We start from the raw sequence: 21,774 nt of genomic DNA, 5'->3' as shown, positions 1-21,774 counted from the left end.
CCCTAATAACACAAAATATGCCATGTATGTTCCTAGAACGTACACGCAGGACATTGAAAACATTCCTGGAATATCCCCAAAAAGACAAGAACATTCCCTGAACATCCCAGAAAAATCCCGTGTCAGCATTTTAAACATTCCCTGAATGTCTTCTTAGAACATTCCTTGAATGTCCATGAATGTTCTTTGGACATTCATAGTATTTTTTTTAGACATTCCTAGTATATACCAGAAATATATGTGGTAATAAATAATGCTTCCTCGTAAAATATACATTTTTATTGAAAAAAAAATCTTTTGAAAAATGTATACTGCTATTGCTAAAAATTCTTATACAATTCATGTCACGCTCGTTTCAAACACCTTTCCTTCGCCTTTCGCAGCCACATGGCTACAGCATATTCCGTCTCTTTTCTAGTTTTTTGGAGACCACTTCTCTCAGCGGAATCTAAAAAAAAACAGTGCATGGTAATTTTTTCTATTCTTTACGATCAACAATCATAAGAGGATACCCGAATACTATTTATCATCACGTTTATGCTTTAACATAATAATATGACTAAAATGATCTAGACAATGAGCTTTTAATTGTCACTTTTGTAACTAGAAAAGGGCACGATTAAATTCTCTGTCTCTATTATCAAACCAAGTAGTTGATAATGTACATTTATGATTTGTAGTAGTAAAAAATTTATTATTTTTCTAGATTCTATCAAATTTTTAAAATTTTGACTTCCAGATTACTTTATAATTATTTATACTTGAACAAGAATAATATTTACCAATAACTGCTTGCGACAGCTTTAAACTTGAAAAGTTCTTTTTCCCTTTTCTACCTATAAAAGAATAGGTCATTGCGGTCTTGTCCGAGATGACTGGTGCCAAACATCTCTTGACAAAGTCGTATAAATTAGTGCCTCCCATCTTGGCAAAATATATGACCTAAAAAAAGGTTAAAAAATGAATTATTAGGAAAAAAAAACGATTAAAATTACTTACTAAACATTTGTAATTTTCGACGGACGCCAAAAATTCTTCCATATGTTCTATTTTTTCAGGACTGTCTACTGGCAGCTCTATAGAACTTTTTTCGAGAATATTTTGCACTAATGGTCCTTCCACTGATGGTTGACAGCTGTTTGCAGATAATTTATCCAGTTTGGCATTCACCTCAATTAAAAGAGACTGTATGTTATACAGGATTTTTGGATTGCATTTGCAGTTGTGAACAGCTGAGACATCAGTTTCTACAAAAATAGAGTTAATAATACTAGGAGTTTCCAAAATGTATGTAATTTAAATATGACTGATAAGACTACAGGAAGATATCAAAAAAGATTTTTTCAAAATAACAGCAAAAACATGTAAAGCAAAGAAAGAATTTTGAGCATTATAAAAAGAACATAATTTGGCCTGTAAAAGGACTTGATCCGCATGAATCTATTTTATTAGGTTATTTTTAATTATCTATTCAACTCACCTTTTAAATTTGCCTCTCTGAAATTGGCCATAGGAATAGGAGTTTCTATAGTATCTGTAATATAGAAAAGAATGATTAACCTTTAAAAAAATAACAAAAAAATACTACCATTGGTATTGGATGCAGCTTTATTAGTGACAGTCTCACTATCAAACGACAGGCTGGGCATACTCCAGGTTGGAGGAATCGGTAAATTGATAACTTTTCCCTGCGGCTTCTTCCTTCTTATAATTTCATCCTCCGACTCGGAAGAACTCAAAATTCTTTTTTTCCGGGGCCTTTTTGTTTCAGGTTCGGAATTTAAGTCGCTACTATATTCCGCTTTAGCTGCTTTAGATCTTGCCGTGGAATAGTCGTCTGAAAAAATAACATAAATACCTCGATAAATACATATCAAATTAAAAAAAACAAAAATATGTGGATCTTTTATGTTCGGTATTATTTAAAAAAAGTCAATAAGTTTGTCCACATTTTCACTAAATAATATTTAAATTTTAGGACAATTGTTTTCACTTTGCAGTTTTTTAAGGGTTTAAAAATTAAGATTTTAAAGAAAAAAAATTATTTTAGAAATAAAATTGTCAGAATCAAATAAATTTGTCTACATACCATAAGTTGAATTGCGAAATATTCGCACCTTATGTGATGGCCAACAACTGTTGAAGTCACAGTGCTTTAAGGCGCTATTCAGTTTTTCTTGGGGTAAAACTGGCCACAGGCAATTTTCTCCATTTATCCACTTGGTGGGAACTGCCTGCACTGCATTATCACTTTCGAAACACACCACCGTCCATGTTCTTGGAGATGACATGACGACTTTAATTAAATCAGATAATTTTTTTAATTAAATGTCATTTTAATGTGAATTTAATAAAAAAAATATTTTAATTTAATCCTCATAGAAAATATATATTAAATCCGAGATTAAATCTATTACGTCCAAAACGAGGTCCAAAATTTGTGACACTACACATTTTTTAAAAAGAGAGAAATTGTTTTTACGTTTTTAAGAAAATAACAATTACATAATGGAAAAAAATTAACAGCGATAAACAAATCTGTAACAAATTAAGCAGTTGTATGTAATAAAGGAAAAACAACCACCTTATTGTTTAATGTGAGTTTAAAAAACTTGTGAAGAACTTGAGGTAACTCCCACGATTTAATGGGACCTTCTTTGCTCACAACAAAAATGTTTAATTTAGAGGATTCACAAGGCAAGTTATACAAATTTTCTAAAACTAAATACTTCTGACCAATTACTGTTACTACATTATTTAAAGAAACAATATTTTTAATAATAACTACACTGTTATCATTCATGAAACAGCAATTGTTTGAATCATCTAAAGCTAATAAAAAATTTTTGATATATATTTTTTTAAACTGTTTCATACCAAAAACACTAGCAATAAGTGGCCCATTAGAATGTTCATATTTTAATACAGGATATTCTGCCCTAATATTTCCAGATCCCAAAACACATTTGTTTCGCTCTACAATTCTATTAACAATTTGTTGAAGGGGTCGATCCCCTTTGCGCACCAATTTTTTTAAAAATAACATATTATTTTCAAAGGGAAAAGCGCTGAAATTTTCAAGGCTGCCAAACATTTTAACATCATCAACAATATGCAAAAGGTTATGCACGTTATGTGATATATTTTCTTCTCCATAGAGCAGTGAAAATGTTTGAATAAAATATTTTGACAATTCAGCAGCATAATCAATATTTTGAGATTTTGAAAAAAGTGTAACTGCAACATGCAATGACATAAAATTTTGGTAGATCTCATTAGTGACACTCTCTTTTAAGATCACTGGTCCAGTGTAAAATAAAAACATCCTAAGCTCCGTTGCTTTCCAATGTTTAATATCAGAAAGCAATCTCGGTTTTCTGGAAAATTCAGTGGGTACTTGATTTTGTAATGACAAATGTTTTTGAGAAACTTCAGAAATTTGCTGGCTTGAAAAACGGTAAGGTGGTTTTCCTGATAACCACAAATTGCTAATTAATTTTTTTACAATGCCGAGACATACTAAATGCATGTAGTCTAGCGGAAAACATGTTATCATGTTCAAGTTAGGTATAGATTCCAAAATAGAAGTATCTGTGTGGTGGCTATCTTGTTCTTTGCGTCTAAAAGTTGCATCTGTTCGAAGATGAAATCCTTCTATTGCAGGAAAACAAATTCGATTCTTTTTAAACACACCTTCAGTATCACATTTAGAACAAGACATATAACCACTATGACCTCTGGTACACTTTATAAAAGCTTTTGCAGGGACATCACAAATAAAGGCTTTAATTTTTACAAAAAATATTTGGCTTTTATAAGTGAAACCATTAGTCATCAAACTGATGATTTCATTTACAAACTTGGACATAAAAACATTAGCATTTTCTGGTTTTTTGTTACCTTGATATAATCCACATACCTCCACAATATTTTTATTTTGAAAAAGATTGATCATTATAGGCCATAACTGACTTCCAGAGCTTTTTGATAATGGAAGACCATCAACATTTACACAAATTTCTAAAATATTACTCCGATCCTCCGAGTCATTAACATCTCTACGATTTAGTAAATTTATGAGACAATTTTCTACCCCAAAATGAAAGTAGACACCTGGTTCTACCTTTTCAATTAGAGAACCAGTATTTCGTGGGGTTTTTAAAATAGTCCTTGGATCTTTGGGCAAATTAATGTCAATCGTTTGATTTAGAATTCGCAATAAATCAGATAAAGCAAAATGATCAATGTTGTGAATTATGGCCCAATCTGATAACTGTTCTATTAAAGTAAACTTGTGTACCCCATGTCCGGTCTGCTCTGATTTATCCTCAATTTTATCATTTAAAAATTCAGTCTCGACAAAATTTTCTTCCTGAATTTTACTTGGAATTTGAGCAATATCACAAAAGTCTAATTCGGAGTCTGTACTTTCCTCTGAAACATTACAAATGTCTTTTTGGGATGTGGAACTTTCACTATTTATACAATAATCAAAATCTTTAGATGTGGAGGGCTCCTCCTCGACTTTCTTAACTTGTTTAGATCGTTTATATCGCTGATAAAGTTTATTAAATAATTTTCTTTTTTCTGAATCCATAATTATTATTATGCAGTAATATAATATGCATAAGTAAACAAATTCTAATTCATAATCTGGATTAAGTAATTAATGTTATTCATCGACTATATTATTATTTCCTTTACTGCAGGCACCGGAAAACAACGAATAAAAAAATAGAAAAAGAATTTTATAATACTTATATACATACCTATTTAAATGAAAAGATGTTTGTCAAAAACAACAAAAACTGCGATCTCCAACAACCACAAAGCACACGGCGATTTGTAGGTTAAGTTAAATTAAAAGCGTGGGTGCGCCGCGCCCTTTACGGTTTGGGTTAGAAGAATACTGGTCCACCAACAACCAACACAACACGCGTTTTCGCTACGGCAATTAATATTCCGTTCCGTTGCGCTCTGATTGATGGATATCAATATTATTCCGCGAATCAACTAAATAACACATGAATACAATACGGAGAATGTTGACGTTCAGACTTCGAAGTTCGAGGTCACGTCACTCACGAGAGAAGAATAGAATGCACCTGCCACCCCACTCACACAATGCACAAATCTCAAATCTGACAAATCACATGCGAAGCAGTCAACAGGTGGCGCTTACTCCCACAAAAAACACTGCAAGATTTCAGCATATTAAAGCTTTTAAATTGGAAACTACTTACTTTAGGTAGTAATGCAGAGTACGCGACATGAACTTGATACTGCCTATTATGTCAACAAATAAAATACCAACAATAGGAATATGGGATATTCGGGGTGTGTTCCTAGAATGTCTTACGGTAACATTCCTGGAATAATGTAATTTTACGTTCACCGAATGTTCCTTGAATGTCCAGGACATTCAAATATTAATAGAACTTTGGTAGTACATTCCAGGAATATCTTGTGTTATTAGGCATCTATTGTGACTACTATAATATTTGTCAATACTTTTGTTACCCTGTGTTATATTGTGCTTGTATGATCTTGTCTTTCAAACGCACATAACAAAATTGCCCTTCTCCGTTTCAATAATGACAATTCATTTTTACATTACAAATCCATTTATTTTGAGGGATGTAATTTTCCTTGTTTGATTTTGTTTACAGGATCCATACGCCTCTCTTTGAGCGCATACAATAGTGCAGTAGTCCTTTTCTGTGTCAAGAATATGTTTTTTATGACTTATATAAAGATTCTTATATTGTGAGGGCTGTCATTTTTTTGCGACTTTTTTTGTTCCCTTGTTCAATGCTATTTACAGGATCTATTTGTAATTTCTATGTAGTATATTCACTTGGATAATTTGTATTTCGTATTTTGCAAGGGGACCATTAACCATAGTCCTGATTAGTGTCTAAAAACTTTGTTGAGGACACTAAAAAACTTTGGAAGGACATTATAAAGCTATGGTAGTTGCCTGGGAGACTGTAAGGTTTTCGATTGCTTCGGTAGATAAATAAATCTAACATTTCAAGGACCCCTCAAATGCTCTCTAAAGAACCTTCTATGCACTCGTCAGAGCCATGTAGTCTTAGAAAATCTGGGAAGAGCATAGAAAGCTTTGCCGCTGAAAAGACGGCCACTAACCCTGAAAAGCACCTTTGAAAACTCGTTTCTAGTTTTTTTCAGGGCCTCCAGGATGACCTACAACGATGTTTATTGGGATGAGTGTGCTTTAAAACCGCTTGTATAACAACTGCATGAATAGACCAACGTTCATAACTGAATGATTTGTTTAAATTATTCAGTAGGTAGGATAAAATACATGAGGGCCCTTTCTGCCATCTAAACATATCACCAAAAGGTTTTCAAGGATACTTATTACTTAGTATGCAGAAATCGAAACAATATGCATAGAGACCTAGAATCACGATAGATGTCAGTGAGATATTGAGTTCTATCGCTATCATAACGCGAATTGTTTAAATCGTTTTTTCTACACAATAAAGATTATTAAAGCCAGATGTACAGATTAACATATGGATTTTACTACTTGTAGATTGAAACAACCAATTTTTTACAATAGCCAAAGTGACTGGTACTAAAGTAATTTCTTCTTTGGTATGTCAAATGTCACACGAGTGCTTGTAGTGAGTGCATGAATTGCTTGAGTGAGTGCCCTCTGGGTAAAGTGCGTGCAAAAACCAAGTTTTACAGGAAAAATTCGAAAATGACATGGACATAATCAATATTCATTTTTGACGCATGTGGGGTAGAGTAGGTAACTGCCCGCGCAGACGACTTTCAATAGTCCTCAGACTTCGTTAATTTCCCATCGCTCCGTACTATATCGTGTGTTTCCTTTGGATGTTTTTCCATAAAATATAAAATATTGGTAAACGTACGTATTGTACTGGCTGATGCTTTACATGTATTAATCCGTATGATTTTCCAAAAATGCATGTAAATGTAATAACCATGTTTTTTATGTTTAATTGTGCTGTATTATTGGCGGGTGGTATCGCTGGTCGTTTTTTGTTAATATTGAATAAAACAAAACTCTTGTGTTGTTTTTTTATATTTTTTTTGCATAAAGAATGCGTCCTAATTTAAAATTTAAAAGATACACGCCACATTTAAAATAGGAATAGCTACCACAACATCAAACACGTTTTCGTTCTGTTTTGTAGTATCACGCATAGCATGAGTGTCTGCACATGACGCTTCATTTTACTCAAATTATTACTACCTATTTTTATTTGAACTTCGTAAACAGGTAATACCTACTTAAAATAGGTGCTCCTGTGTGATTGTTTACTCGAGTTACTCCCAATGTTAAAGGAGACTTGTTCTTTGTGTGGACATATCGTATGATTCAAGGTAAATATTATCTTTATGTAAACAATTATAGGTAGGTAGCTTCATCTTTGTTCCTAACGCAAAGTATTGTGTAATGAACGAGTGCACGCATTTATTATATCACGTAGGTTCATAGTGGTACAAAGTTATATAAATTTACTTCTTCCTTTGTTTGGATTCAACGACATCCTAACGTTATTTTATTTAATTCGTGCGAATTGTTTTAAACTGAAGTTTCGCGCTGATATAAAGGGTGTAATTTGGTAGAAATACAATTAACTATGTACTTCAAGTAATGGGACTGGCATAATATATTATATTCGTAAAGGAGGTACGTATCATTTTTCACTTCTGCGTATAACAACAGATTTGCGGTATAACTCGTTTAAATCTTAAATTTGGAGGGAAATTCCTTTTACCTCCACTAAATTTGGAGGGAACACCGTAGGTAACACAGAGAACCTACATTCTTACAGTTTTATTCAAATTTCATTTCTATATTTTGAAGTATGTAGGTTTGCGGTAATCTTCAAATATTTAAACAGGAGTCCGCCCGAAGCCAACAGTCGCTAAATGCATTTTTATGATATTATCATAATGATATTGCTTACTGTACAGTGTGAAATGTTTGATTACATTATCATAGATGGCGCTAAGGAGTAGATATTTAAACATTTTTCATTATTTATTCAAGGATTATTTACTGATTGAGATTACGACACTGACTACTGAGGAATGAACTTTCCGATAAAAATTTGATATCGGAAGCATAAAACGTTCGAGCTCAGGAATTTAAAATTGATCCAGTCTACTTGTCAAACTCTCTCGCTCTCTCTACGAATTTTATATACATGCATTACGAGCTAATTAAAAGCTCTTACTTTACAATCGTGTAATTAAATTTCATAGTTCAAGGAGCTATGTACATAGTTCTATCCCCCACCATGCTAATGTAATAGCACATAATAAAGTTTTTATTTATTGCTGTAGTGTGGAATTTAATGTTCCGCGCATTTGGCAGAAATTTCTTATGAAATTGCGGATGCTAGCTTAATATTAAACTGGAACCGCCCTAAATGGATAAAATGCATGTATTTAGACTCGAAATAAGAGGATTGAAGACTTTATTGCGAACTTCTATATAATTTTTGGAATTAATTATTATGATAAACTGATGTGTATTGTATTAACAGTTTGTAGTGCAACTTATTAATTTTTAATGTTAACCCTCTCTCTGTATTAATTACATACTAAATTGTGAGTGTGGAATTATATACGTGCTCCAATTTACATCTTATTAACTAAATGAAAACTATACATATGGGGGTGCCAGCTACCCACAAGAGTAAAGTGCCCCCATACCGTTACTATAAGGGATAATCTTATTTATGGTTCCTACAAAATAGTTGAATTTGTAAATTGTCATAGACAGCGAGTGTCAACTGCGACTATAGGGATCTCGATTGATTATCTTCAGACATAGAAAGTTGGTTAAATTAGGGCAACTAATTTTCAAGATACGTGGCAACTTTATTTTTTCTTATGGAGGACATTTTGGATGTTGAGATTCTGAGATGTATCACACATGGTGGTTGGCACATTTTTCAAAAAAATACAGTTTAATTTTTTGCGAAGAGGGCTTCAGAAAAACAAAACGTTCTCAAAAGTTTGACAGTTTGATCTTATTTCTTGTATTGTCATTTACGTTTGTGCTTGTTGTATTGCGAAAATGCCTTTTTCAAGTGCACAACAAATATGACGTACTGAAACCCATGGTCAAAAATTTTAAAGAAATTATCCATTTTAAATCCCTTTCATGGAAAATAAGTTTGTGATTCATCTCGTTCGAGGAAAGGTTACTTAAAATATAAAAGCATTGTGATCTTTACCAAACGGATCCATACCCATCCACAAATATATATATATATATATATATATATATATATATATATAGTATACTTCGTCGTCAATATTGATTGGTTACCCTATACTTTTGACTGTTATAACATTGTACTTTTCATCCTGCATAATTAGAATATTATTATACAAAAATGTTCTTCCTCTCGCCTATACGTGGAAAGTAAATGTTCTCAACTACTACCTGAAAGCTACATTAGATATACTCACCCGAACCATGACGCTTTAAAGAGAGGAACAAGAAGAGAAGGTTACAAAGTAGAAGAATGCCTAGAAGAATTCACCTTAATAACGTAGAATCTGTTGAAAGAACTTCGACGAAAAGTCGTCCAAAGGTATGCGGAACAATAATGGCAGGCACAGTGGATGGAAAATAAATACTATGCCAAAAAAACGGTCCAGCCCAACATAGGACAGTTTTTCCAAATTTGCTGCAGAACGTCATAACACAATGCAGAAGGTTTGCACATTCCGCTGGGACATACTGATCTTGGTCGCAGTTTTCTTCTAGCAGCCGAAGAACCACTTTTCCAATGTGAAACATTATCGAGTCTAAAAACCATTTTCCCATCTGTGAGCGCTTCCAGCTTAATCTTAAACTAGACCACCAATTCCATGTTAAAAAAAATTCTGCCACGTGAGCGGAGCAATAAAAACACCAAACAGCAAATAAATATGCATTTTGTTATTTGTACAAGATGGTGGGGGTTGCTAAGTTTATACTTTCCTCCCTCTGGTTGCTTTTTCGCCCATCAAAAATGGAATTTTACATCGAAGAGCTTTGAGTCGCAAAGAACTGCAATTTATCATCGTGTTCAAATAGAAGCAAATACCAGAATGATTTTTTTTTGTCTTTAGTTGCTGCAAAAAACAGTTGTTCCTGATGATATGAGAAACACAATTCGGGTAGAAAGCGAATGTTTTAATATATCCCTAGTAGCACAAAATATTTGTTAAATATTTCTCTAATATTTAATAAATATCATATGTTGCCTAAATATATACAAGATTAAAACAATATTTCTCAAATATTGCGAAATTTATATATATACATAATATTAAATGAATATTTCTAAAATATTATCTGTAGACATCGGGCGCAAAATATTGCATTTTTAGTTATCGATCCAATAACAATAGATTTTTTGTATGGATGCCAAATAGAGTTTGCAATAATTGAATAATCGAAGGTCATTTACATTTTCTAAATATTAATGACATGTTGTTAAAATATTAGGAAAGAAATATTTAAATCTCACAAATAATTCATATTTAAAAATATTACGCGCGCGCATGTGTATTAATCACACACTGTTCAAGCCGGGTTGGAATGCGCTAAATAAGCACTTCTGTAAAGACGCGCCTACGTTTTGTGTATTAATGGCGGTTCGTTTTGTTCGTGGTTTTGTATTTGTCGTGCATGTTTTCGTTTTAGGTTAAATACCTGCGTGATTTAGCTTTATCGTATTAATAAGAGTAAGTAGTCTTTTGTTAAATGCGACAAAATGTATATAACATTTCTATTGTGTTTGTTCTAGGTTAGGTACTCTCACAGATCAAGTATTGTGGCTTAAAAAACTTGCCAAAAAGGTTCTTTTAAGTAAGTAGGTACTTTTTAAGTGCTTTCAATACCGATAATTATTATTAGTACATGGTGGCTCATCAGTAACGATAGCAAAAACATGGCAAGCCACAGTCGATACTGTAAGAAATATCGGTATATTAAGAAACAGGTAGAAAATAGTGTAACTTCACAAAGTGCCGAATTAAATCAAAGTGACCAGGAATGTGAATCTCATACACAATTATACAACACTGAAATTGATAAGATCAATCCGATTATCGACACCGAACAATTCTGTAGTTCTGCGGGTAGTTCTGCTTATCCACCTGAACTGCCTTCAACATCCACAACTTTCACGGTAAACAGTTCCTTTGATGATCCAATTCCTGTAACTGAAACTAGTGGTTCACAATTATGCACAGTGAATTTAAAGGAACGTAGTAGCACATTTCAAAATTTTATTAAATCTTGGGCAATAAACAAGAATGTCAATTTAACTCAGTTAAGTACTTTGTTACAAGGTGTCAATAGAATCATTCCTGAACTTAATTTGCCTAAGGATGCTCGCACGATTTTACAAACAAGAAGAGAGTTGAAATTCAATAACCTAAAAAGCAGTAAAGGAACTACATCTCAGTTTTCGTATTTAGGAATATCTTATATGCTTAAAGAGTATTTGAATGACAATTATTTACAGATGAGAATTTTAGAAAATGGTTATATTAGTCTATCTTTTAATGTTGATGGATTACCTCTCTTTAAAAGTACAAACCAACAACTGTGGCCTATTTTATGCCGTCTTCATTTAAAGTGTGCAAATTTAAAACCTTTTGTGGTAGCAATTTTCTGCGGAGACTCAAAACCATTTTCTTTAAGTGAATATTTGGATGAATTTATCGTGGAACTGAATTATTTACTTGAAAATGGATTTCGACACTACAATGTCGTTATTCCAGTTAAAGTTTTATGTATCAGCAGTGATGCTCCTGCAAGGGCGTTCCTTAAAGGAATTAAGGGGCATAATGGATTTTATGGTTGTGAACGTTGTGTTCAAAAGGGCAACTACATAAATAATCGAATGGTTTATCTAGATACTGATAGTCCTTTGAGAAATGATTTTAATTTTAGAAGGAAATTATTTCCAGAACATCATGTAACAGAATCTCCACTAACACGTATAAGTAGCTTCAATATGGTTTCCGGCTTTCCACTTGACTATATGCACTTGTGTTGTTTAGGTGTTATGAGAAAGCTATTAAATTATTGGATACGTGGTAGTACGTTGCAAGATATGGTTAGATTAAGAGTTAATTTAAGAATACAGCTCTCAAAGAGATTAGAGTATTATGCCAAATTTATGCCTAATGATTTTAATAGAAAATCTAGATCTTTAAATGAGCTGGATAGGTTTAAGGCTGTAGAGTTTCGGACTATACTATTATACTTAGGACCAATAGTATTAAAAAATATCTTATCGACAAAACTTTATGAGCACTTTCTTTTATTTCACTGTGCAATGCGTGTCTTGCTGTTGCCAGAATTTGTGGATACAGAGTGGATCAATACTGCTAAAGAGATGCTTGTTCATTTTGTTGCACAGATTAAACTATTGTATGGTAATGAAGCGAGCATATATAATGTCCATAGTTTAATTCATTTAGCGGATGATTGTTTATATTTCAAAGAAACGTTAAATGAAGTGAGCTGTTTCCCCTTTGAAAATTATTTAGGAAAATTAAAATATATGTTAAGACGGCCTAATCGACCAGCTGCACAAATATGTAAGCGATTATCTGAAACTAGTTATATTAACTATGACAGGTTGGATAATGCAAATTCGTTTGTAGTGCACAACAACACCATCTCATTCCCAAAATTCAAAATTTCACTAAATAAAAAAGATTGTTTTGTTTTTTTGAACAGCAGGAACATTTTCAAAATCACAGAAATTGTAGATGAACTTTATGTTGCAGGATTTATTTCAAGTGAATTAAAAAACTTGTATGATTACCCAATACCTTCCAGTGAATTGGGAATTTATAAATTTAACGCCTTTAGTCATATACATATGGAAATCATTCCGATCACGCAAATCAGTGGAAAATGTTTTGTAATTTCACAGAATGGTCATTTTGTGGGCATGATTTTACTGCATTTAATTTGTTAATTTAGATGTAAAGTTATTGTTGTACTGTATTGATCTGTTTTAGTTGGTTAGTCGATTGTATAAAACATGTGGGATATAATTATCTGGAAAAATGAAAATGCGATTGATTTTGTACCGTGCAATTGGGCTAACGAAAATAACACAATGTATAAATATCCCTTGGGAATGAGTGAGACAAAAGTGAGAGAAACAATTTATGAATGCAAAGAGTTATGTGAAAATTATAAGTGGTGCGATGTCGAGTTAAGAAAACAATGCATAAAAAGTTTACAACGTGCAAAGGAGTTATGCGATAAAGGCCAATACACTTCAAATCTGGAAACATCTGATGATGAAAATGAAGACACAAAAAGGAAGAGAACTAAACGGTATATTGAAGAATGTGGTCAATCTGAAAAAAGAAAAACCGTGGGACGAAGGCAACTAGAAGAAGAGGATCATAACAAAGATTCAGAAGAGGAAACCAGCACAGATAGAAGGAAAACATTTAACTTTCCGGAGAGACATGCTAGAAGAAGTAAGCATTTTTTTTATCCTATTATGATTTAAGGGTGTATTTCAGTAGTATAACATTTGTGCGAAAATAGGGCAATTTATATTTCGTCTCAATTCTGTAAAAGATGAAATGAAAGACTGAGCTAATTTTTTTCCTATAAATTATACATTTAAAAAGTGTGCTAGGTACAGAAAAAATCTTAACATATTAGAACAAAACAATTTTTTAGAGCACCGCCAAAAAAAAACCTTATTTTAATAGGTAAAATGGCGTCAAAACAAATTCATTTAAATATCTCTTTGAAGCATAGTCAGAAAAAACGGTAGCAAACCATAGAGCTATATTACTGCAAACATTAATTATCCCTTTTATTAACATTGTTATTGGTTTCAGATATCGAAATTCGTTCTGAAACTTCTTCGCCTCAAAGTGGTTCCAGTACTCCTAAGAACCCAGCAAGTAGAGAAACAAGTGTTGGTAGGTATTTATTACTATTTAGACGTTCTGTATAACAGAATTATGTTTTAGATCTTTTACGTGCTGTACTAAGAAATCAAGCACAAATGCAGTTTGAAATAAAAGAATTACAAAAAAAAATTGACGTAATACATAATAAACAATTAACAACATCAACGGGGCAGGGAGGGAGAGAGGGGCATCCCACGACTGAATCTAGATTTACAAACTTACTTCCGATTCGTAGTTTAGAAGGCGTACAGGAAGTAGAAGAACTTATACAAGATGATATGATATTTAAGGATTTGGTAAGTATCATTTATTGATTGAATTTTTGTATGCATTATATTGTTATAGGCGCATTTCCTGTATTTAGTAGGCGGTGACACTTTGTCAAGACTTGTGTACAACATCATGAAAAAGCTTCTTGTACCAGATGTATCTATTCTATATTCAGGCATAGGGAAAAAGCGTAAACTTCCGTTCTGTAGTTTGAAAATATACAAGGCAATTCAAGGTATTACACCAATTCTGATCTGTCATGCAGTACATTAACTTGTTGTGTTTTCAGTTGCTATTCGGAAACGTGATCCAATAGCCACAGAACAAAATATTAAAAAAACTGTTGCACTATACCTTTCCCAGAGTAAGTCCAGATTGAAGACAATTGATAGGTAGGTACGCTTTGTTTATTGTCACTATTGTGCTCAATTTTCTATAATTTTTTTTTATTACAATTGGTTCTTGTTATTTTCATTATTTCCAAATTAACGTTAATATTCTCTCTTGTTGTATACGTTTTTGAATGTCCGTAATTATAAATTAATGGTTTTTTTTGTTGCAGTTCCTCAACAACATCTAAGGATTCTGACCAGATAGATGAACAGGATTGAATAATTGGGTAGTAAAAGTTGATTTAATTTTTGTTTAGTTATAGTAATTTCATTTTTTAAAAAAACCAGTCTTTTCTTCAATTATATTTTTTGATTTCATATCATAGGTAATCATAGGTGCAAATCCCATCACTTAAATTCAACTATGAACCCTTGACAATCTTTTCTGAAAGGGTTTTTGTTAAGGTTGGATATAGAATTCTTGCTTATGTGCATATTTTGTCAATCCCAAGTTTTATTATTTAACTATTATTTAAGTAATATGTTATTCATTGTATTATTTAAGATTCATTTTTACAGCACTATGAGAAAATAAAGACATTTCTAGAAGTAAAACTTTACTTCTTGAAGTGCATTTATATTCCAAGATATTTTAAATACATCTGTAATATAATATAAATGTTTAATAAATATATTTGCTTATATTTTCAAAATGTATGTGCTTTTATTTATGAAATATAATTTCTTATATTTGTGAAATATACAGAGTTTCATTTGCTATATATATATTTTTACATTTATGAAATATATTTACATTTATTTCTTAAATATAGGGTTATATATTTATGAAATATATGTATAAATATTTTAAATATAAAAAAAAATCTCTCACTTTTAATATTTGTATAATATTTAAAAAATAATATTTGATAAATATTTAGTGCTACTAGGGTTATAACACTAAAAGTTGGCAATGACTTGAAATAACAACTTGTGAATCGCCTTTTCCGTTTAGCAAAAGCAATAAACACTTTACTGTTTGTTTAGGTTGTATAACAACAACGTCATTCTGTTACCTTCCTGTTTCACAACGTTTTGCATACTTACTTTTAATGCATTTTATGAAAATAGAATTGCGGTTTAAAATTGATCCCATATATTCATCATGTCCATCCGTCCGTCCAATTGTACACTATTCACAGGAATATCGTAAAGTTCTTTCTTTTCTGATCGCGGAGGCGGTAATTGAAAAGCGTAAGTGAAAGTCGAAAGCCCGAGCGTCTATTAACCATCGGGGATTTTGTGGATATTTGTAAGATCGCGGGGGTTGAAACGAAGTTCGTTACTTTAGGATCAATGCGAAATTTACCAGAGATGAAGCATGTAGGATTAGATTGTGAAGGCCTCGGAGAGCATCTCTCCCTGGCACGTAAAACATGTTCCGGGAGGAAGTCTATGTATTCGTAAAGTAAGGACCCTTTCCTTTTTAATGCACTACCGGGTAAGTAGTTTGGAAATGGAGATGTTACCAACTACTGATTCTGTCGAGGTGACGTACTTCAACACACTTATCTACGAAATTCATTGCATTTTTCGTCATCTCTTTGCAAGGAATGCTCTATGAGATACTGCGATCTTATCTATTTTATCAAAAAATCTACTGCTTCAATATGGACCAGGGTACTAATCGCGAGAAGGGAAGTGATATTCGCTACTGCGTTATTATATGGTTTATTACAGTGGACTCACCATCTCTAGACTACAGATAAGTGAAATGAACTGTTACAAAGTTCCAATGTACCTATCCCTCTATTGCATGCCATAATTTATTCAGAAAGGCAAAGGTAAATGTCTCAAAGACTACCTAATACCACACATATTTGGGAAGTCTATCTTACATCACGCGAGATTTTTTCCGCATTTGATAATGTAATTCGAAGCGGAAACTGCGGTTTATGGTCTTGATAAGTAGTAGTATTCATAAACAAAGTTGTATATTTACTTTAGATAGATAATTGCTGAAATGATTATTAGTGTTTTGGTTTTAATTCGCGGATTAGTGATTTATTTATTTATTGCCAAGTTATATATTCATACGTACCAAATTGCAGGTAATTTGAACTTGTGGATTTAAATCGCAACCATGAATAAGTTATGCCGACAAGTGTCGATCGAGTCGCCTGGACCTACAATGAAAGATTGCGTTTTTAACTTCGAAGTACCGGTACCGAACGTTCCACCCCTTGGGGCACGCATCCGTGTTGTTTGTGCTGGAGCGTGTTATCGTATTAGAACGAGATCGTCTTCCGTTTCCAGTGTATCATCCAGTCAATCAGTGGAAGAAAGTGTTTACACAACCCCCGCCGCGCATTATGGTATACGCGACAGCTCATTGTTCCCAGGATATGAAGTTTCTGGAGTTATCGATGAGCTAGGGTCAGATGTGCAGAAAAACGGTAATTTTGCAGTCGGTCAGAGAGTTGTATTGTACCCGTACGATGGTGTCCCGCATGGATATGCCGAGTATGTTGTTGTCCCCGAACTCAGTTACCTGGTGCCTATCCCAGACAACTTATCGCTAAGTGTGGCCGCCATGCTTCCTACAGGTGCGCTATTGGCAAAGAATACAGTTATAACAGCGCACGAATATGTTTCCCAATTACTGTCTGAACGATCTCAAGACCAGGACTGTAAAATTCTGATTGTGGGAACTGGAGGGTTAGCTCTGTGGGCAATAAGAATTGCAGAACATCACTTCAAGAATCCCACGTACAAAGATAGAGTTCATATAACGGTAGCTAGCTTAAAAGATGAAGGTTTTATGTTAGCTAAAGAGCTGCACGAGTATGATAATTAATGAAGCTTCTTATACTTGGGTAACATTCGAATTTTAGTGTAAACCTTGTCCAGTGGAACGAAGACCTGTATGAAAAGCAACTAATTGAGCGAACAAAAGATGCTTGCAACGGTTTAGTTGATATTGTTATTGATTTTGGTACAACCTCTAGATCTCTCCACAGGTCGTTACAATGTTTAAATATTGTAAGTATTCCAGAAATCTTGCCCTTTCAAGTCATAATTCCATTATTTGATAGAATGGTGTTGTACTGATCAGTGAGGAAGTTGCAGAACGGCTTCTTCCAAAATTTTCACGGTTAGCAGCTGAGCGACAGCAAAAAATTCAGGCTGTGGGAATGGGTTCCATTGAGCACTTAAGCCAGTTAGTAAATCTTGTGGCGAATGGCGAAGTATGCGAAATAGCTCCAGGGGTCGGATTTTAATTGTATTATTTCAGATTGCTCCTCCACCATATACAGAATTCTCTGCGGATGAAGCTACATCCGTCGTTCAGAAATTATGCGATTCTGAAATTCCAGGGAGAGCCATCTTACGTTTCCACGATGTGTTGTAAATTTGTCATTTCAAACTACTGACCTCAAGAAGTGCATTGTCATTGTCGTTACAAGGATGTTCAATTGAAGATATAATTTGTATCCTAGAAAGATCCAGTATATCATTGTAGTATTATAAACTTTAAGACTATGTTAGAATGTGATATAACTATGTTTTACTTATTTACAATGTTTAATTGTTTATAAATGCCATTGCTAAAACTTTAGTCGACAAAAATAGATAATTTACTACACCTTTATGGTATTGTATATTATATTTATTGAAAATATATTTGTTGGGAAAAACAATTGTAATTAAGAGAAGTCCACTCGATTTTGCCAGCCTGCAGTGGAGTAGATGCTCTTGCTACAATCGGGAGGACAAGTACGTACATACATAGTCTAAGTCACCAAGTGTCAAATTGGTTAAAATTGGATAAACTAGATGCTAGTTGCATTTTTAAAAGATAAGGTTCTGTTGTAATTCAGAAATGTAAATGCAATACTTTCAAAAGTGAACTAGCTCATAAGTGACACTCAACAGATTTAAGTTAACATTTAGACTTCACTTTCTTGCTTCTTCTGCAAAAATGGTTAGTTTAGTCTTACGTAAGTACAACTGAAACTCCACATAGGTAAATTTTCAACGTTATAACAAAATATGGTACTTTAAGTGCGACCTTCCGTTAGAGGTATAGTGTAAGTGGCCTAGAAGCAAAGCTGGGTAGAATACTTTCAAAAAGTATTTGAATACTAAATAGTAAATACTTTACACAAATCAAAGGTATTTGAATACTAAATACTTTTACGTCCAGCACAAGCGAATACTAGATACAGATACATTGAAAAGTATTCAAATACTTTAAAAAAATAAGTATTCAAATACTTTAGAATGTATTCGAATACTTTCAAAAGTATTCTAATACTATCAAAGGTATTCGAATACTATAAAAAGTATTCGAATACAGTAAAAAGTATTCAAATAGTTGTCACTCAAATACATTAAAAATTTAAAATAGTATACTGGATAAAAGTCTTAATACTACTTAAAAAATCAAGTTATACTTTGTATGGGGTTAGCTTTTTTTATATTTCTATTGTTATATACAAATTTAAGGGGAGTAAAAGCGTATTATTATTATTATTATATAGGAGGTATGTACCTACCAGGACCTTTCTTATACCAGTTATATCCTTAAGAATACGTGTACCAGTTTTCAAAGCGTCGTGCACATGATACGTACGCCTTTCTGAAATTAATCCTAGCGATTTTGGAACAGTTCCAAGATTGGGCTACTAGTTCAAAAGTTACAGCTCTTTGAATTTTCTTTCGGAATTGGTTTCTAGTCCATAGGTAACTTTTGATTGAGAAGTCTAATTGAAAAAGTACGAATTGTTTTGGATTCTACGCACCAAAATTAATAAGAAAAAGTGTTTTCCCGAGAAATTTTGGTGCAGTCGATTTTTGGTAAAAAAGGAAGGTTGTACACTGCCTTTTTTTGAGACCCTCAAAAAAAATTGTCTCAGATTGACCCGGAAAAAATTTTTTTTATAGAATGTGGCCTGTAGAATCCATAATTTCAAACAGTTCCAAGATTGCTACTAGTTCAAAAGTTACAGCCCTTTGAATTTTCTTTCGAAATTGGTTTCTAGTCTATAACTTTTGATTGAGAAGTCTGATCTAAAAAGTACGAATTGTTTTGGATTCTACGCACCAAAATTAATAAGAAAAAGTGTTTTCCCGAGACATTTTGGTGCAGTCGATTTTTGGAAAAAAGGAAGGTTTATACCTCCCTTTTTTTTGCCACAAAAAAAAACTTGTCTCAGATCGTCCCGTATAACTTTTGATTGAGAAGTCTGAATAAATGGCAGTTCAAAATGTACGGAGTCTTGCAAGATCTGTAGAGCAAATGTAGTTTAAAGGCCCTGTTTTTGAATAGATATAGATTAAATACAATAAGTACTAGTGCGCCATCTCCATAGCAATCGATACACTTTCTATCAATTATAGTTTCAGAAGTCTAGTTGAGATGTCGCCACGTACCCAACTTCATATAAATTTCATTTGAATTTATGCGATTAATAGAAACGTTGCACTTATTATTTCTTAAATGGCAGTTCAAAATGAACGGAGTCTTGCAAGATCTGTAGAGCAATTGTAGTTTAATGGCCCGGTTTTTGAATAGATTAAATGCAATAAGTACTAGTGCGCCATCTCCATGGCAATCGATACACTTTCTATCAATTATAGTTGTAGAAGTCTAGTTGAGATGTCGCCACGTACGCACCTTCATTTAAAATTTTATTTAAATTTATGCGATTAATATGTATTATTCCTTTGCGTCATAGCGTTGGTCGTTTTCTATCTCTGTCAGAATTATTTCAAAGCTTTAATTCGATTTAGGAATTTTTCTTATAGAACGTGGCCTGTAGAATCCATAATTTCAAACAGTTCCAAGATTGGGCTACTAGTTCAAAAGTTACAGCCCTTTGAATATTCTTTCGAAATTGGTTTCTAGTCTATAACTTTTGATTGAGAAGTCTGATCGAAAAAGTACGAATGGTTTTGAATTCTACGCACCAAAATTAATAAGAAAAAGTGTTTTCCCGAGAAATTTTTGCAGTAGTCGATTTTTGGTAAAAAAAAAAGGATGCGAAGTATTCGAATACTAAATATTTGTGAAAGTAATTGAGTTACAAATACAAATACTGCTTCCATAAAAGTATTTAATCACAAAGTATTTGAATACTTTAAAGGATTTGAATACTAATAAAAGTATTTACAAAATCGTATACTGCCCAGCTCTACCTAGAAGTGCTCTATTCTGCACAGACAGCGACAGACGCGTCAAGGTAAATCGTGGACCTAATCGATTTCCAATTTATCGAAATGTACAGCACAAACATATAAGGTAAAAACCCACTCATGGGTTTTGCCGCGTAACAAATTGTAAGTGATGAGTAACAGACAAATGTAGACCATAGCAGCTTATATCAATTAACGAAAACCCGAAGTGTCTAGGTGGTCCAGGGGCCGAGATCTCGATGGAACACACAGACCACGGAAAATTGAGCACGCAAGCGTTGCTTCAACTTCGTTGTATTACGCTAAAAATTTTTAATTTTTGAAACGGAGAGAATGCTATACTTTTATGTGCACTTAAGGGAAGGGCTTGTGATAGGTACCACAAAAAATTACAACTCTCACAATAAGTTGATTCTTATGTGAAAGTGCAGGCCCATAGTCAGAGGGTGGTCAGTCCCACCTTCAGCATCATGGTCTAGCTCTATCTAGACTAAACGATAGTATTGTTTATTTTTCTTTCTTGCGAGGATAAATAAACCTCAAAGAATAACAATGGCACATCAAAGGTTGTCCATTCGTCATTTCTAGCCTTTGAAAGGACACAAAGGTACCTGCTCATGTAGGTAAATTTAATAACTTGAAAAATTGATAATCACGGTTATTATGTATAATAAAAACTTCATTATCAATATCTTTTTTCTTAAGTCCCACCTAGAAAACTGTTTGCCACCTCCGCTACTTTATCAATTCTGGCTACGAGCCTATGTGGACTCCGTGAACAAAAGTATTCGATGTAGGTACTACAAACATTATAAAACTGATAAAAAGTAAGTCGATTATAAAAAATTTATGGCTTTTTACTATACTTTTATGTGCTCTATTAAAAGAGGGCTTCTGGATCCTGTCAATCATATCAAACAAAGAAACAAACATTTTTGACGTACCACAAAAGTTACAACTTTCGGAATAGGTCCATTGTTATGAAGAGTTCAGTTTTCTT

The 21,774-nt window shown here is 33.0% G+C and overlaps 3 protein-coding genes across 12 annotated transcripts; 2 read left to right on the top strand and 1 right to left on the bottom strand.

Moving 5' to 3' along the window:
• Positions 1 to 264: 264 nt before the first annotated feature.
• On the bottom strand, positions 265 to 5,484 carry LOC116165258. 4 transcript variants are annotated; one of them, XM_031479542.1, is made up of 7 exons: positions 4,770 to 5,220; positions 2,090 to 4,703; positions 1,589 to 1,837; positions 1,481 to 1,534; positions 1,000 to 1,247; positions 783 to 942; positions 265 to 448 (listed from the first exon to the last, which is right to left on the bottom strand). In XM_031479542.1, the coding sequence occupies exons 2-7, from the start codon at positions 2,289 to 2,291 to the stop codon at positions 345 to 347; spliced, it is 1,017 nt and encodes a 338-aa protein (XP_031335402.1). In that variant the 5' UTR covers positions 2,292 to 4,703; positions 4,770 to 5,220; the 3' UTR covers positions 265 to 344. The 4 variants fall into 4 exon arrangements, with proteins under 4 accessions (XP_031335402.1, XP_031335401.1, XP_031335400.1 ...); XM_031479541.1 differs by having other exon boundaries at positions 2,090 to 2,296; positions 4,770 to 5,219; XM_031479540.1 differs by lacking the exons at positions 265 to 448; positions 783 to 942; positions 1,000 to 1,247; positions 1,481 to 1,534; positions 1,589 to 1,837 and adding an exon at positions 5,244 to 5,484 and having other exon boundaries at positions 2,297 to 4,703; positions 4,770 to 5,196.
• A 1,053-nt stretch (positions 5,485 to 6,537) lies between these two features.
• Positions 6,538 to 18,228, top strand: LOC116165260. Of its 3 annotated transcripts, none has more exons than XM_031479545.1 (5): positions 6,538 to 6,904; positions 16,688 to 17,420; positions 17,471 to 17,618; positions 17,672 to 17,824; positions 17,872 to 18,228. In XM_031479545.1, exons 2-5 carry the CDS (start codon positions 16,720 to 16,722, stop codon positions 17,986 to 17,988), a joined length of 1,119 nt encoding a protein of 372 aa, XP_031335405.1. In that variant the 5' UTR covers positions 6,538 to 6,904; positions 16,688 to 16,719; the 3' UTR covers positions 17,989 to 18,228. The 3 variants fall into 3 exon arrangements, with proteins under 3 accessions (XP_031335405.1, XP_031335404.1, XP_031335406.1); XM_031479544.1 differs by lacking the exon at positions 6,538 to 6,904 and adding an exon at positions 7,100 to 7,383; XM_031479546.1 differs by lacking the exon at positions 6,538 to 6,904 and adding an exon at positions 7,453 to 7,693.
• On the top strand, positions 10,226 to 15,194 carry LOC116165257. Of its 5 annotated transcripts, none has more exons than XM_031479535.1 (8): positions 10,333 to 10,755; positions 10,818 to 11,012; positions 13,054 to 13,527; positions 13,900 to 13,983; positions 14,035 to 14,270; positions 14,320 to 14,479; positions 14,534 to 14,636; positions 14,807 to 15,193. In XM_031479535.1, the coding sequence occupies exons 3-8, from the start codon at positions 13,077 to 13,079 to the stop codon at positions 14,853 to 14,855; spliced, it is 1,083 nt and encodes a 360-aa protein (XP_031335395.1). In that variant the 5' UTR covers positions 10,333 to 10,755; positions 10,818 to 11,012; positions 13,054 to 13,076; the 3' UTR covers positions 14,856 to 15,193. The 5 variants fall into 5 exon arrangements, 3 of the variants coding, with proteins under 3 accessions (XP_031335395.1, XP_031335398.1, XP_031335396.1); XM_031479538.1 differs by having other exon boundaries at positions 10,333 to 10,879; positions 10,928 to 11,012; XM_031479536.1 differs by having other exon boundaries at positions 10,334 to 10,755; positions 10,818 to 10,879.
• Positions 18,229 to 21,774: the final 3,546 nt, after the last annotated feature.

This window comes from Photinus pyralis, unplaced genomic scaffold (genome assembly GCF_008802855.1).
Source record: "Photinus pyralis isolate 1611_PpyrPB1 unplaced genomic scaffold, Ppyr1.3 Ppyr1.4_LG3a, whole genome shotgun sequence".
Taxonomy (NCBI): domain Eukaryota; kingdom Metazoa; phylum Arthropoda; class Insecta; order Coleoptera; family Lampyridae; genus Photinus; species Photinus pyralis.
The sequence above is the reverse complement of the archived record's forward strand: the minus strand, read 5'-3'. Positions and strand labels throughout refer to the sequence as shown.